Source organism: Cucurbita maxima, unplaced genomic scaffold (assembly GCF_002738345.1).
Source record: "Cucurbita maxima cultivar Rimu unplaced genomic scaffold, Cmax_1.0 Cma_Scf00024, whole genome shotgun sequence".
Classification (NCBI taxonomy): domain Eukaryota; kingdom Viridiplantae; phylum Streptophyta; class Magnoliopsida; order Cucurbitales; family Cucurbitaceae; genus Cucurbita; species Cucurbita maxima.
In genome coordinates this window covers 2051752-2066279 of record NW_019272040.1, presented here as the reverse complement: position 1 = coordinate 2066279, position 14528 = coordinate 2051752, and the positions used below count along the sequence as shown (strand labels likewise).

General features: G+C 36.3%; 3 protein-coding genes and 1 non-coding gene across 9 annotated transcripts; 3 read left to right on the top strand and 1 right to left on the bottom strand.

The window, feature by feature from the left end:
- Nucleotides 1–2180: 2180 nt before the first annotated feature.
- On the top strand, nucleotides 2181–6152 carry LOC111497987 (GPN-loop GTPase 3-like). 2 transcript variants are annotated; one of them, XM_023149025.1, is made up of 7 exons: nucleotides 2181–2262; nucleotides 2548–2633; nucleotides 4118–4221; nucleotides 4314–4444; nucleotides 4538–4631; nucleotides 4897–4952; nucleotides 5731–6152. In XM_023149025.1, the coding sequence occupies exons 2-7, from the start codon at nucleotides 2600–2602 to the stop codon at nucleotides 6005–6007; spliced, it is 696 nt and encodes a 231-aa protein (XP_023004793.1). In that variant the 5' UTR covers nucleotides 2181–2262; nucleotides 2548–2599; the 3' UTR covers nucleotides 6008–6152. The 2 variants fall into 2 exon arrangements, with proteins under 2 accessions (XP_023004793.1, XP_023004794.1); XM_023149026.1 differs by lacking the exons at nucleotides 2181–2262; nucleotides 4118–4221 and having other exon boundaries at nucleotides 2580–2633; nucleotides 4292–4444.
- Nucleotides 6143–11334, bottom strand: LOC111497985 (U-box domain-containing protein 3-like). Of its 5 annotated transcripts, none has more exons than XM_023149018.1 (6): nucleotides 10983–11334; nucleotides 10395–10509; nucleotides 9174–9454; nucleotides 8962–9078; nucleotides 7037–8851; nucleotides 6143–6612 (listed from the first exon to the last, which is right to left on the bottom strand). In XM_023149018.1, exons 2-6 carry the CDS (start codon nucleotides 10444–10446, stop codon nucleotides 6547–6549), a joined length of 2331 nt encoding a protein of 776 aa, XP_023004786.1. In that variant the 5' UTR covers nucleotides 10447–10509; nucleotides 10983–11334; the 3' UTR covers nucleotides 6143–6546. The 5 variants fall into 5 exon arrangements, with proteins under 5 accessions (XP_023004786.1, XP_023004790.1, XP_023004787.1 ...); XM_023149022.1 differs by having other exon boundaries at nucleotides 10407–10509; XM_023149019.1 differs by lacking the exon at nucleotides 10395–10509 and adding an exon at nucleotides 10206–10320.
- Nucleotides 11335–12671: 1337 nt separating this feature from the next.
- On the top strand, nucleotides 12672–14023 carry LOC111498022 (probable carboxylesterase 18). Its single transcript, XM_023149075.1, has one exon. It carries the CDS (start codon nucleotides 12801–12803, stop codon nucleotides 13815–13817), a length of 1017 nt encoding a protein of 338 aa, XP_023004843.1. The 5' UTR covers nucleotides 12672–12800; the 3' UTR covers nucleotides 13818–14023.
- A 408-nt stretch (nucleotides 14024–14431) lies between these two features.
- TRNAL-AAG lies at nucleotides 14432–14512 on the top strand. Its single transcript has one exon. It is a non-coding gene; the product is annotated as a tRNA-Leu (tRNA).
- The last annotated feature ends 16 nt before the right edge of the window (nucleotides 14513–14528 follow it).

Genomic DNA, 14528 nt, shown 5'->3' with positions numbered 1-14528 from the left:
TTTTTGTTAGAAGCTATCAAAGCTATCAAAATGTCATTAAAATTTATTAAAAAATTAAAAATAATCTAGACAATGTTCGAGATAAATAAATTTTATGAGTATTTTTAAAATCTATTATTATAGCTAAAGTAGATTATTTTTATTTTTATTTTTTTAAATTTTAAGAATATTATTGAAAATTTAAAAAGTTTAAAGTATTTTTGAGATAAATAAGAAAAAAAAAAAGTTTCAAATCTATCGTCATCGTAAATCACTTAAAACGGAACTAAAAAAAAAGATTTAAAAATGGAAAATGAACAGTTTATAAGACTAAAACGGGACATTTTGTATTTATTTATTTTGTTTTTCGTTCTTGTTTTGGCGTCAGTTCATACGTTTCTCTCCAATTCATTAATTTCCCGTTGAAGTTGAATCGCCACTTTCTTTTTTCTTCCTCTTCTCTCTTCTTCTTCTTCTCTTCTCTGCATTTTACCTGTTTTTTCTCACTAATCCGAGCTCATGATCGGGCTTCAATACCCCAATGTTCAAGGGTTTTAATCCTCTTCTGCTTTGTCAGTAAGCTTTCATTTACTCTTCCCTGAAAATCGGTGATTCTTTTTGCTTTCCCTTTTGTTTTCTATGTTTTTGGTGGTTGAATACTCATATCATTTCTCTCTGACTTTTTCTCGCCGTTATGGCTCGTGTTCAAGTCGGAGTTGGAAGGGTTTTAGTCTTTGTACCGTTTTATGAAATAGGAAATGAACTCAGCTTACCTTTTTTCTGTAATTTCATGCGAATGCTTCGTTGGCTCGATTTGATCGAAGAACAATGTGTTTCTGTGGCGGCGTGAAGTTATTTTTCTTATCGCTGGCTGATATTGTCATCAAATCTTCTTTCTACGCAATCTTGGTCCCCATTAATAGGATTTTGCATATAAATACGGTTTTGGACCTTGCTTTAATTACAGAATTACAAACGAGAAGGATAGTTCTTGTCTGGGAATTTTGGGTGTAAGTTTTTCTTTGGGGTGGTGTTTGCTTTTTTGTTGATTTCCTCGAGGTTTTGGCCATCTCTTATGTCTTAGTTATCCTTGCTTGGTATTTCGTTGTTGGTTCCTTTTGGTATATGGATCTTGTTTCTCATCGTGTTTGTGAGATCTACCTTAGCTGAATGATTTCTTTTCCATTGACGAACTTTTGGCAATTTGTTCTTGAACAATTGGTTAGCTCTGTCTGGATGCTCTTGTTTTATAGAATTTTTTTCAATCCTTGTGTTTCTTCTCTTCTTTTTCTCTCTTTTATATCTGTAACAGTAGCCTGTTTTTTACAAGAACATAAGCTGAGATTTTTCTTTTTTTGATTTCCCCCCCTATATGCAGTACGTGATCTTTTGATTTTTACTTTTACCAATTGTGCTTCTCTGTTACAGTGTTTATGGGCCTCTCTGACTTGTTGAATTTGCTATTCTCGGTGGGTGTTTGGTGTTCTGCATATATTGTTGTTGCAGTTATTGCATCATTGCGGATCATCTGCTGTCTTTGTCTGCTTTAAACTTGTGAGACAACTTGTAAGCTACCATGGGATATGCACAACTAGTTATTGGTCCTGCCGGTAGTGGCAAGGTGATGGATAAGTGCTCTATTCAGCTGTTCTTACCTTTTCTTACTTGTATGCCACTGTGTGATAACTAAAAGTTAGCATCTAACATTTCAATGGACATGGCACAGCTTTTGAATAAACGTTTCACGGATTATGAATATTCATTGTATCAAACTACTAAAGCTTGTTGTATTTGGAGTATTTTTTGTTAATATGCTCTTAAATTAATCCAAAATCATAATTCGTTCATGTCTGATTATTAACCAGCAGTTGCTTCTTAATGAAAATGTGGCTATGTATCCCAGAAAATAGCAGCTATTTCCTTTTTCATTGTTTGATTCCATCTATGAACGATTCTGGTCTAGGCTTATCGATTTTAACTAACTTCATTGAAGTTTTTACCTGAATCAGTCAACCTATTGCTCTAGCTTGCACCAACACTGCGAGACTGTTGGACGAACTATGCATGTTGTGAATCTTGACCCTGCTGCCGAGCATTTTGACTATCCTGTAGACATGGGTAGGCGTACATTACTTTGACGATCTTATGAGTTCAAATGACTGACTCACTAAACTGAAGTGATTTGTATTGCATGCTTACAGATATTAGGGAGCTCGTTTCGTTGGATGATGTTATGGAGGAGCTTGGACTTGGTCCTAATGGTGGCCTTCTATACTGCATGTAGTATCCTTAAGTGATTATGCCCTTTTCCTCCTTGAAGTTGTGGGATTCAGTCACTTAAATTCAAAAAACATGTTTTTTCCGTCTTCGTCATTGTATTGTGTATCTATCCATCAGTCATCATCCATCCATCCACCCATCCAAGAAAAAAAAAAAAAAAAAACTTTGGTTCATTTAATGAATGAACAGTTCCTTTTATTTCTGAAGTTGTGGGCAAAGATTTATAGAGTGTGTATGTCCATGTGTGTGTTCTTTAAAACCTTGTGAATTACCTTAATCTTTTATTAGACATCTTGAAGAAAATCTAGATGATTGGTTGACAGAAGAATTGGATAACTACATGGATGATGACTATTTAGTTTTTGACTGCCCAGGTTTGCATCGTTCTCTTGCGTGCTTGTGTTTGTGTATTGTTTAAGCAGATAGATGGCTATCATACTGTTGCAATTTGTACGAAGTTAGATATACTTAAATACTATGATTAATACTCTTACTACTTTAAGTTTCAACTTTTATATTTGGTCTCATCTAATTTTTTCCTTTTACTTTTCTGTCAAGGTTTTGTTTTTTCAAGTCTTTGTTAAGATGTATCAGGTATTTTTTTGCTCAGGAGGTTATTTTGGGTTTCATACTTCTGCTTTACTGTTTAGTATGATGTAATTATAGCTATAAATGAGAATGACTTCCTAGATTCTTTAGAAAATCATTGAACAAAAAAAGGTCATCTAAGTAAAGAGGTAAGAGAAACCGAACAGTGTGCTAGCGAGGACGCTGGGCAACAAGGGGTGTGGATTGTGATTGTGAGATCTCACATCTGTTGGAGATGAGAAGAAAACGTTCTTTATAAAGGTGTGGAAACCTCTCTCATGTAGATATGTTTTAAAATCGTGAGGTAGATAGTATGCAAAGGACAGCAAAGACGATATGAAAAGTAGAAGCAATAAATCCCACACTAGCAAAAGACAGTATGGCAAGGACATAGTCTAAAAAGGTGAAGCTCTTCCTTTGGGAAATAGTGCAAAAAGCCATTAGCACAAGTGAAAAACTCTAAAAAAGAATGTCTTACATCACTCCTCCAAATTGGTGTCCATTATGCAAGAAAGAAAACGAATCACAAAGCCACTTGTTTATGCAATGCACATACACTCAGAATTTCTGGACAACGATTCTCAATATATTCAGATGACATCTCACATTTCCTAGAGAGGTAAATGAATTTTTGGATATGGCTTTAACGTTCCACCCTTTCAAGAATGCAAAAGTCCTATTATGGAAAAACCTCATCATGACTTTCTTTTGGAATTTGTGGAAATAAAAAAATCAGAGTATTTGCAGAAAAGACAGATCTACACAATACTTTTTGATAATATTGTCTACCAAACTATATCTTGGTGTAAACTGTCCAATATTTGTACTTCCTATAGGTATACCTCCCTCATTGGGAAGGTCTTTTGTAAACACCATAGATTATACATCCCTTTTGTAAATTTCGATCATCAATGAAATTCTCTCTTAAAAAAAAAAAAAAGGCAGACAATGATACATAATGGGCCAAAGCAGACAATATTTGGTTACGGTAGGCTTGAGCTGTTACAAATGCTAGAGTTTTCTTTGGGAGCATTTCCATGTCACTGAAGTAGAAGTGTGCTTGTATGTGTAGCATATATTGACTACATTGGGATTAAAAATTGCAAATACGAAAACCAACTTGATCTCATAAAACACCTAATAAATCTGAGTATCAGTCATCTTATTCTAGAACAGATCTTACCTACTCAAGATACTACGACGTTAAACATAGTTGATTTTCATGCTAGAATTGGGTATTGAATATTTATCACTTTTGGCTACCATGTAGGTCAGATAGAGCTCTTTTCCCATGTTCCTGTTCTTAAGAACTTTGTGGAACATTTAAAGCGAAAAAATTTCAATGTCTGTGCTGTGTATTTGCTTGATTCTCAGGTTTGTAAATTCTAAGTTCATAACTTTCTATCACCCCAGTAATGCCTTGCTCTGTTCTTTACTCGTTTAGTGACAATTCCCCTATGTATCAGTTCATGACAGACATCACAAAGTTTATTAGTGGTTGCATGGCATCTCTTTCAGCAATGGTCCAACTTGAATTGCCACATATTAACATCCTTTCCAAAATGTATCTTGTGACCAACAAAAAGGATATTGAAGAGTATGTATCGTCTTCACCATCTGCTCCTGAATTAACTATTCCATTCCATTCAAATTTTCCTTCATTGTTTCAAATTCTTGACTTATACCCTAGCTTCTTAAATCCGGAGCCTCAAGTTTTGTTGTCAGAGTTGAATCAACGGATGGCTCCACAGTTTTCAAAGCTAAATAAAGCTCTTATTGAACTGGTGAGCAGCTTACAGTTTTTTCATACATTACTCAAGTTTCTGGTCATGGTTGAGAGTTTTTGTTTGCAGTCTACACAAAAGAATACTATTTTAGTTTCTTAGAAAGGAAGGTGATATTTTATCATAATGTTTGGAAAGATCATTGAAAATACTTTTAGTTTTTATGCACGTTACGTTAATTTATATTCCCAATTGTGTTCTTTTGTAATTTGCAATGAATGAGAAGGTTGGTTTTGTATATACTTACATCCATTTATTATTTCAGGTGGACGAATATAACACGGTGAGTTTTGTACCACTTGACTTGAGGAAAGAAAGCAGGTACTCTTTTTCTCTGTGCACTCACTCATCTCCCCTTGCACTTCTGTTTCTTGGATTTTTCTTGTTGTAGCTGCCGCAATATTAAATTTTTGAACCCGTTGTTGCCCCTGATTAGTACTATAGTTATAGTTGTTCATGGCTTTTTTTTTTTTTCTGCAGATGAGCTAGAAATTGTATAAACAAACAAGTATATTTTAGGGGAACAATAATATCTATCTGGTTCTTAGTAGACTTAACCGATTAGCATGATGTTAAATATTTCTATTCCTAACTAGAAAAGTTCTTTTTTTTTTTTTTTTTTTTTACCTCGATAGGTTGCCTAGTGAGTCACTTTTAACACTTCTAGCTTCGACAATTTGATCGTGGTGAAAACTAATAATCTCCATTAACTGAGTTTTCATCTTACGGCTGATTTGTGATTAGCTAGAAGCGTTTTTTTTTTTTTATTTGACGAGATTATTTTTTGTATACTTGTTCTTATGATCATTTTGGATATTTTTTAGTTGGAATTAAGAATTTTACTGCTACTATTGGCTTTTGTTTACTCTGTTTTTATATCCAAGTTAGTGTATTTTCATAGTTGAGTTTGTTTATATTGTTTATGTGACTTGAGGGTGTTTCAATAGTCGGAGTTTGTGCAATTTATTGGTTAATTCTTGAACAATCTTTTTATTCAAATTTGGGGTTTGATAGAATGAAATTGAAAGTTTAAGGTTCTCATATCAACACGAGTTTTGGAGTTTAGAAATTTACTTCTTTTCTCTTTCAAAATTACCAGTTCTATAGTCCTCAGAATAAATGATCGGAAATATAACAACACGACAGGAAGCTCTTATTCTTTTCTCCTGGCTTTTATACTTTGGCTTCGAGATGTTGCAGTTCATTTAAATTGGTTTTACTGTTGCATTGACTTGTCTTTGAAGGCCAAGCCTGATATGATATCGTTTGTTTTGAACAGTATAAGATACGTGTTGGCTCAAATAGATATCTGCATTCAATACGGTGAAGATGCAGATGTGAAGATTAAGGATATGGATCCAGAGGATGATGATTAAATTCCATTTCCTTTTCCATTGAACTCTTAAGATAGGATGTCCTTTTTGGGGTCTCTTTGATACTTTGTATGAACTTCACAGATCAAATCAGACAGACTTAGATATTTGAGTTAATAAGAAAGGTAAAAATGATGGTTCATATGAATTAATAGTGCTATTGCAAATTTAAGTGGGAGAGTCCACAATATATCTACATTATATGTACAATACTCACAACAGAACCACTAAAACCACTGCAGTGGAACTGTCCAGGCTATGTTCTGGCCAAGCTCAAAGCAAAACAGAATCTAGAACCCTACATGTCTAGATTCCACCAAAAAGAATTAAAACAAAGAAAGACTTGGAGAAGCAGCTTAGATTCTACATTTACAAACCATTCGTCAATTGGAATTTTAGGGAGAGAAAACAAAACCCAGATGCACACAGCTGCCAAAGATATAATTCATAACTAAAGAATTTATTTCTCTTTTACACAATAGTGAAGTACCTGATGAAGATCATACCCTTCAATAGTTGATGAAATTGAGAAAGTTCTCTTCCTATGATTTTGCTTTCCCTGTGCTTCCATCTCTTTGATTCCGAAAATGGCTGAGTAGCTGTTGTGCCTGCAATACGAGGAAAAGTGTTATTCTCCTCCTTTTCCACTCTTCCCTTGCATCGTTCTTGTACGAACGACGTAAAGTACAATGGAATCAAGTTTCTTGTATAGTTCTAGATCAACCGAACTGTCATTGAGATAAAATGTAAAAAAATACAAAGGATACTTGACAAGCCAGCCAAACAAAAAAACTGGGCAGACAAAAATCAAGCCCTCAGAGTGAGAAGGGATGTTTGCCTCTAAAGATTTTCGTAGTTATTCGTTTGGACTTTTTCTTTGAAAAACAAATGTTATTGGTTAGCTTAATCCTAATATGATTCATGAGGCGAAAAGCAAAAGGCTGTGGATTCATAGCATGAAATTACAAAAAAAGGGGAATCCCAAGGAGAATTACAGACATCTCCCATTGAAAAGGAGGGTAGAATAGATACCTTTTCTTTTGCTCTAGGTGTGCCAGACTGAGATAGGGCGACTAGAGGTGGAACGGCTCCTTCTTGGAGAACCAGGGTACAAAACTTGGGACTATGAAGGCATAGTTGCAACAGAATAGATGCAGCATTTTCCTTTCCTCTCATAGATCCACATTCAACAATTTCTACCAACAAGGGTATACCCCCTTCCCGAGCAATTGCCAATCGACCCTCTGAAATTGTCGACAAATTAGCAAGAAGTGCTGCAGCCTTATCGACCATTCCCGTAGTAGTGGCTAGTAGCCCAACAAGGTACTTAACTGCTCCTGCTTGAACTATACGAACCTTATTTTCATGAAAAATTGACAAGTTGAACAAAGCGGTGGCTGCATCTTTCTTACCCCTCAGTGTACCCTCACCTAAGAGATTGACCAAGGCTTTAACTGCACCAGACCGACCGATTTTGGCCTTGTATTCTTCCAATACAGAGAGACTGAATAAAGTTGCTGCAGAATTTTCTTTAGCAGTAGATGTTCCTGTCTTCAAAACATGAATAAGTGGTTCTATGGCTCCTCCTTGTGCAATCATGACTTTATTATTTTCATTAATTGACAGGTTTAAGAGAGCTGTCACTGCATGCTCTTGTATCTGCTTTCCATCTGAATATAACAGTGAAAGTAACGGGCCTATAGCCCCACATTGGCCTATTATAACACGGTTCTCTACGTTATCCTTGGCAAGAAGCCTTAATTCTTCTGCAGCTTTCATTTGAACTTCATCCCTTTGGCTCTTAAGGTCTGCAACTACTTTCTTGATATGCAAATCTCCCAAAGAGTTATCGGATTCAGGTTCGACTGGAACTAAGTTACCTGTTGTACTATTACAGTTACCATTCTCCACCATGCCTGTTTCTGTTTTACAAGCCTGTAATTGTCCACCTTCTAATGAGGAATTCAACCCCGATGCTTCATTATGAGATGCAGCAGGATGTTCTGATGTGATTTCGTGTTTAGTTGATATCTTCAACACCTCATTAAGTGCCGATGGAACATAATCAATGCTAGATAAGGCACTGGAGGCTGATACACTCCTGCTGTAGATATATGACTGCTGAGGGGAAGGGTGGTCAAACTTTTCGGTTTCATTTCTCTGGCCTTCATTAGATTTTCCCCCAATTAAAGTAGTAAAAACGTCCCCATTTCGATTGTTAGAACCCTTTTCAACTTCAGGAGATGATCGAGAGCTATCACTTCGATTTGAATCCTGCTGAGACAATTGAACCAACGATGATAAACTGGAAATATTCAGTTTGTTTTCATCGCACCAACTCAAAATCATGGCTTTAACAGTGTAATTGGGAATAAGATTTGTATGCGTGAGCGTCTGATGAGTGTTGGGGCAGATGTTCAGCCCACTATCTATCCACTTTTGAATGGAGGACCTGTCATAGGTTTGGCCAGACGCCACAATTACTGGATCAAGCATCAGTTCCAACGACAATGGACAGCGGAAGTATGAAGGAACTGATACTCCATTTATCCCATGAAAATAGTCCTTTCTAATCATCCAATCTCGTATACGGATAATTAGACCCATAATTTCATTGATCCGATATAGTTCCTCTTTCACATTGTTTCGTTCAGCATCGATTCTCTCCTTTTCGACTGCTATAGTCTCCTTCAGAAGTTCTTGATTCGACATCAAATGAAGAACTTCGATAATTTTTAGAAGATCTTCGGAGTTCGGACCAATGCCACTCCTTTGACTAATTAAAGCCTCTTCTATAGATTCAGATATCCTTTCCTGCTTCAATGATTGAAGACCTTCAAGACATTTCTGGACAGTTCATTAGATGTCAATGTTATTTGTGTCAAATAACCAGACAAGATGTATCAAAATCAAGAGAACTCCTTAGATTTCATAAATGTTTCCAAATTTATACATACCTGAATAGCATTTACACTTGAGCTACATGATACTGATTCCGACAACTTCCATACAATCTCACAAATCTCTTGTAAAGAGCTTTGAATCTTTATAAGCAGCGGATCACATTTCAAAGCCTAAGATGATGCAAAACAGGAGAAATTACTAAAGTTTGGATGATAGAAGAATTGAATTTGGAATATAAGAGAAAGCTGATTCTTAAGGTACTTACGCTGCAAATTTTGCTCATCTTTGGACACCAGTTTTCAATGAACTCCCGAGCATCATTAACAGCGATATCCAAAGACTCACATTCTCTATAAAGTAACTCATCTGAGGATAGTTTGAGACTAACGACATCATCAAGCACGAGTTTAAGATGTTTCAAGACAACAGCAAGATTCTTGCAGTTTTTAGGAAGAGGCAAAGACTTTGTAGTATGGCATGAAACCAGATGAATGAATCTGGAAGTACTGTTAATTAGACATTGTACAGAGGCTGTTCCCATTTGTCCTGATTTCAAGGATATATGACAACATTAGCAACAGGCAAACACAATATATGGGCTAAAACTAGTATGAATATAAGGTCCTCACGAAGACAAGATATTGATTTACATTAACGTTAAAGAAGATAATTGTAACAGCTCAAGTCCCTGCTAACAAATATTGTCCTATTTGGGCTTTCCTTTTCGGGCTTCTTCTCAAGGCTTTTTAAAATGCGTCTGCTAGAGGAGAAGTTTTCACACCCTTATAAAAAATGCTTCGTTCTCCACCCCAACCTCAGCCGATGTGGGATCTCACAATCCACATTTTAAAAACCTTAAGGGGAGACCCGAGGAGGACAATGTCTGCTAGCGGTGGACTTGGGGCTTTACCATAATGAATATTCATCTACATCAAAACAGAGATTTCACCACTCAAGTCCACCCATGAGGTGAATACAATCGGTCACAAAATAACAAGTGTTAAACAGAAACGTTTTAAGAACAGATTTAAGCATCATCCAGAACCATCAAGTAATCTACTGTACCAACCAGGCAAACATAGAACTTGTCCAAAGAACTTAAGGTTTCTTGTGTTCAAAGATAGAAATTCCATCACACTTGCAAGAACACATCCAGTTTTTTTCCACCATCCCTTCAGAGGATCATTCTAAAATAAGATCCAGCTAGCGTCCTTAAACTTAGAGACTAGACATTCTAAAGAAAGCATTTCAGCAGTAGAAACAAGGACTCCTAGAGGTAGTAAAATTTAACTATCACCTTGAGACTCGCCATCACGCAAGGCTCTAACTTTTGGCCGCGAGACTAGCATTGTTTTGCACCACAAGAGGCTTACGCCTCGACGAAAATGCACTGAGGCTTCAAGTCTCTATGCCTTGTAAATGATTAGAAGAATAGTATTAATTTGCCTCATTCTTCAATGTTTTAAACAGCTACTGAGGCTTAAACCTTGAGACTCGCCTTCACGCAAGGCTCTAACTCTTGGCCTTGAGACTTGCATCGTTTCGTACCATAAGAGGCTTACGCCTCTATGAAAATGCACTGAGGCTTCAAGTCTCTATGCCTAGCAAATGATTAGAAGAATAGTATTAATTTGCCTCATTCTTCAAAACTATACACATTAGAGTTCTAACAATTTGAAGTATTACTACTTTACTACATTGAAAATCATTGCATTTGATACAAGATAAAATTATAAGAAGGAAGACCAAGCAAGGCCAAGCCTGTTAAAGATATTACCACATTCATTTCTCACATAAATCCCTATGAATTAGCAGCCAGCTTAAGAACTCACTCACCAAGAACCCTAATCCAATCTATCCATTGACACTTAGTTAAACTGATTCCATTGTAACAAAGTTCTGTATTCCTTCACTCGATAAACAGAAGATTTCCAAATCCAGGAAACACCCCAAAACCCACATCGCAACCACGAGAAAAGACGAACAAAATTTCACAACAATTTCTTTAAAAAGATCAAAACTCATCATTCGGAGCCATACACACATTGATGAACAAAGGGATTAACATTATTACCTGCGACTTGAAAGAGGCGAATCACGGCACAACCGGATCGAAGAGGAAAACCATTTCACAAAAATCCTCCACAGAAACTAAACGATGAGAAACTCCGCGCACCGTTTTGCAATATCGTCTCGAAGCGAGCGAAACAGAGGTAGAATGAAAGGGGGAAAATGGGAGAAATGGCGAATTGCTGCAAGTGGGTACCTCCGTTGCAGAGGTTCGTTGTTTTGTAATGGTAAAAAAAGGGTATGGAAGAAACTGAAAGGGAATGGAAGATTGAAAAATGGGGAATCGAAAAATCCCCACGAAGAAATGAGAATTTCTTAAGGACAATGATTGGATCGAGAGAAGAACTAATTTTGAGTTCTTTTAATGGATAATGAGAAGTCATGGCTTCCAATAGATATGGATTCCCTCACTCCGCCCTGCACAAACGTGGATCGTCTTGTGAATTTACCATTATACCCCTCTTCTAAGGTTTTTATTTCTTTCTTCCTTTATTCTGTCATTATGTGTGGCTTTTTTTTTTTAATAATATTTTGTTTTTTTTCCGAGGAAAATAGGAAATATGTGTGGTATAATTAAATTGATATATATATATATATATTTTAATTTCTTAATTTCACGACCCAAAAGTATAAATTGGATAGACTGTGATGTACATTGATGTAAAAACGATGGTACGTTGAAGTAAAAAATGGGAAGATAAATATGAAACGTGTGAATAGAGTCCAAAGGGAGGGGTGTGGAGACAGGGAAGTCTTCACCGTCCCTAACCTTGTTTAGCTAAGCAAGAAAAATTTCCCTCCCACTCCCTCCCCGATTTAAAGGGGATTCCCCATCTCATTTGGGGTGCGTCGAACACACAGTTAAATGGTGACTCGTTAACGGCTCCTATTTTTGTACTTTTCTCGAACAATCAAGCAATGATCTTTTATGCTTGTAAGCAGTTAGATTATCTCCAAAATAATCTAGTAAAATGCTCGTACTCACTTAACCTTGGTTTCGAGCCAAACCTCGAAAACAACTCAAATTAGACTATATAATTAACAAAACAAAGTGTAAAATAGTTCAATAACTAGTCAGAGTAGATGCAATGAAGAAGTAGGGTCGGAAACGATAACTATTTCTTCTCAAGCTCAACAATGACAAAATTACCCTTTTTTTAATATTAAAACTAACATTAATATTCATAGACTTATATATATATATATATATATAATTTCTGAGTCAATAATTTTTTTTTGTTTTTTTAATACTTTTTAATTCCCATTCTTTTATTCTTGTATCTCTAATTTTTTAATTTTTTTTCCGATTTTTTTAAATATCAATACCATAAAAATACAGCTTGAATACAATAAATTTTAACATCCAAATAGATAGTTTATTTTTAAATTAATTTTTTTTCCAACTATATATAATTTTTGTCCATAAAACAAAAGAAAAATATTGAAATAATATTTTTATTAATTTAACATAGATTATATAATTACTATTTTCAGAAAATAGATAAAATTAGAGACAAAAAAAAAACATTTTAAAAATACAACGAAAATGAAAATATTAGCATTTAAAGGGTAAGGAATAATAAATGTAAGAGATGGGTGGGGGGAAAAGCTCCATTTTTAAAAAATGTTAAATAATAATAAATAATAATAATAATAAATAAAAAAAGAAGCTTACGCAGCTGATTAGACATGGCAGACGAAACGCTCACCTTCCCCATCTGCCTTCCTTTATTGGACGTTGCATTTCCTCTCATTCATTTCCTCTGCTCTGCTAAATTCCACTTTCCAACCCTTACCGGATCAGATCCCCCCGCCGCCCGCCATGGCTTCCGCCGCCGCCGCCCCCAAATCCCCCTCTCTCCCATGGAAGACCCGCCTCCTCGTCTCCCTCTCCTCCGTCTGCAGCGACCTCGTCACTCGCCGCAACGGCACACTCAACCGCCGCCTCTTTCGTCTCTTCGATTTCAAATCCTCTCCCAATCCCGTCAAGCCTATCCACGGCGTCCTCTCCTTCGACGTCATCGTCGATTCTTCCCGCAACCTCTCTGTTCGCGTCTTCACTCCTCGCTCCGACGCTCCCACTCTTCCGATCCTCATCTTCTTCCACGGCGGCGGCTTTGCCTTCCTCAGCAACGCCTCTTTCTCCTACGCCGCCGTCTGCCGTCGTCTCGCTCGTCGCATCCCTGCCGTCGTCCTCTCCGTCGATTACCGTCTCTCTCCAGAACACCGCTTCCCTTGCCAATACGACGACGGCTTCGACGTCCTCCGATTCCTCGACCACGGAAACAACACTATCGGTCTCCTCCCTCCCAATGCCGATCTCTCCAAATGCTTCCTCGCCGGCGACAGCGCCGGCGCCAATCTAGCACATCACGTAGCCGTACGATTCTCTCGGCAGAAATCGCAGTTCCAGAAGGTCAAAATCATCGGATTAATATCGATTCAACCGTTCTTCGGCGGAGTAAAACGGATGGAATCCGAAACTCAATTAGATCCAGGATACATCGTTTCGCTTAAAAGAACAGACTGGCTATGGAGGGCGTTTTTACCGGAAGGATCGGATCGAGACCATTCTGCATCGAATGTGAGCGGGCCGAATGCGGAGGCGATTGCGGAACTGGAGGAATTCCCGGCGACGGTTGTGTTCGTGGCGGGATTCGATCCGTTGAAGGATCGGCAGAGGAGGTATTACGAATGGTTGAAGGAATCCGGAAAGAAAGTGGAATTGATCGAGTATCCGAATATGATCCATGCGTTTTACCTGTTTCCAGAGCTGCCGGAGAGTTCCGCCATGATCGATCAGGTGAGGAGCTTCGTCTTCAAATGTATGGAGGCATGAAAATGACATGTTCATTACGATCTTCACCGTTAAGATATTATTGTAGGTGGCAGAGACTGACTTTATTAGCTCTGCCCACATCTAAATCTTTTCTTTTTTTCTTAAAAAAAAAAAAGAAAAAACTTTAAATATTTATTTTTTCTATTCTAGTGTTTGTAATTTTAGACCATCAAATTATATTATGTTTTTAATAAATATTTAAAATATCTATGCTTACCTTTCTTATTATTATTTTTTCTTTTAGCATTATCAAAATTATTATTATTATTTTACTAATTTTAAGTTTTTTTAAAATTAAAAAACTGTATTTAAATATTTTAAATACATTATTAAAATGAATTAAATTTAAAGTATAGGGATCAATATAATCAAAATAAATATAAATATGATAGAGGGAAATAAGTATAATAATATCAATATAAGTATAAAATATGTTTAACGGAACTAAAAATTAATTTATATTATTTATACCTTGTAAACTTTCATTTTTTTTATTAAATTATATTTAATTTATATAAATGATATATTTTAACGTTTTTTTTTTTCATTTATCTCATTTCCAAAATACTAAAACAAATATATAAATAATGGGTCTTTTTTGTTTGAGCATCAAAGTTGAGATGGCCGAGTTGGTCTAAGGCGCCAGATTAAGGTTCTGGTCCGAAAGGGCGTGGGTTCAAATCCCACTCTCAACACTTTTTATTTATTTTT

What these genes read in the sequence shown, in the direction of transcription:
- LOC111497987 (XM_023149025.1), top strand. Translation starts at nt 2,600, where the DNA reads ATGGATGATGACTATTTAGTTTTTGACTGCCCAG. An exon ending in TTTAGTTTTTGACTGCCCAG is followed by an intron (nt 2,634 to 4,117) that starts GTTTGCATCGTT and finishes GCTACCATGTAG; the next exon opens with GTCAGATAGAGCTCTTTTCC. An exon ending in TGTATTTGCTTGATTCTCAG is followed by an intron (nt 4,222 to 4,313) that starts GTTTGTAAATTC and finishes CCTATGTATCAG; the next exon opens with TTCATGACAGACATCACAAA.
- LOC111497985 (XM_023149018.1), bottom strand. Translation starts at nt 10,446, where the DNA reads ATGCAAGTCTCAAGGCCAAGAGTTAGAGCCTTGCGTGAAGGCGAGTCT. An exon ending in GCGTGAAGGCGAGTCTCAAG is followed by an intron (nt 9,455 to 10,394) that starts GTTTAAGCCTCA and finishes CCTTGAAATCAG; the next exon opens with GACAAATGGGAACAGCCTCT. An exon ending in AGATGAGCAAAATTTGCAGC is followed by an intron (nt 9,079 to 9,173) that starts GTAAGTACCTTA and finishes GCATCATCTTAG; the next exon opens with GCTTTGAAATGTGATCCGCT.
- LOC111498022 (XM_023149075.1), top strand. Translation starts at nt 12,801, where the DNA reads ATGGCTTCCGCCGCCGCCGCCCCCAAATCCCCCTCTCTCCCATGGAAG.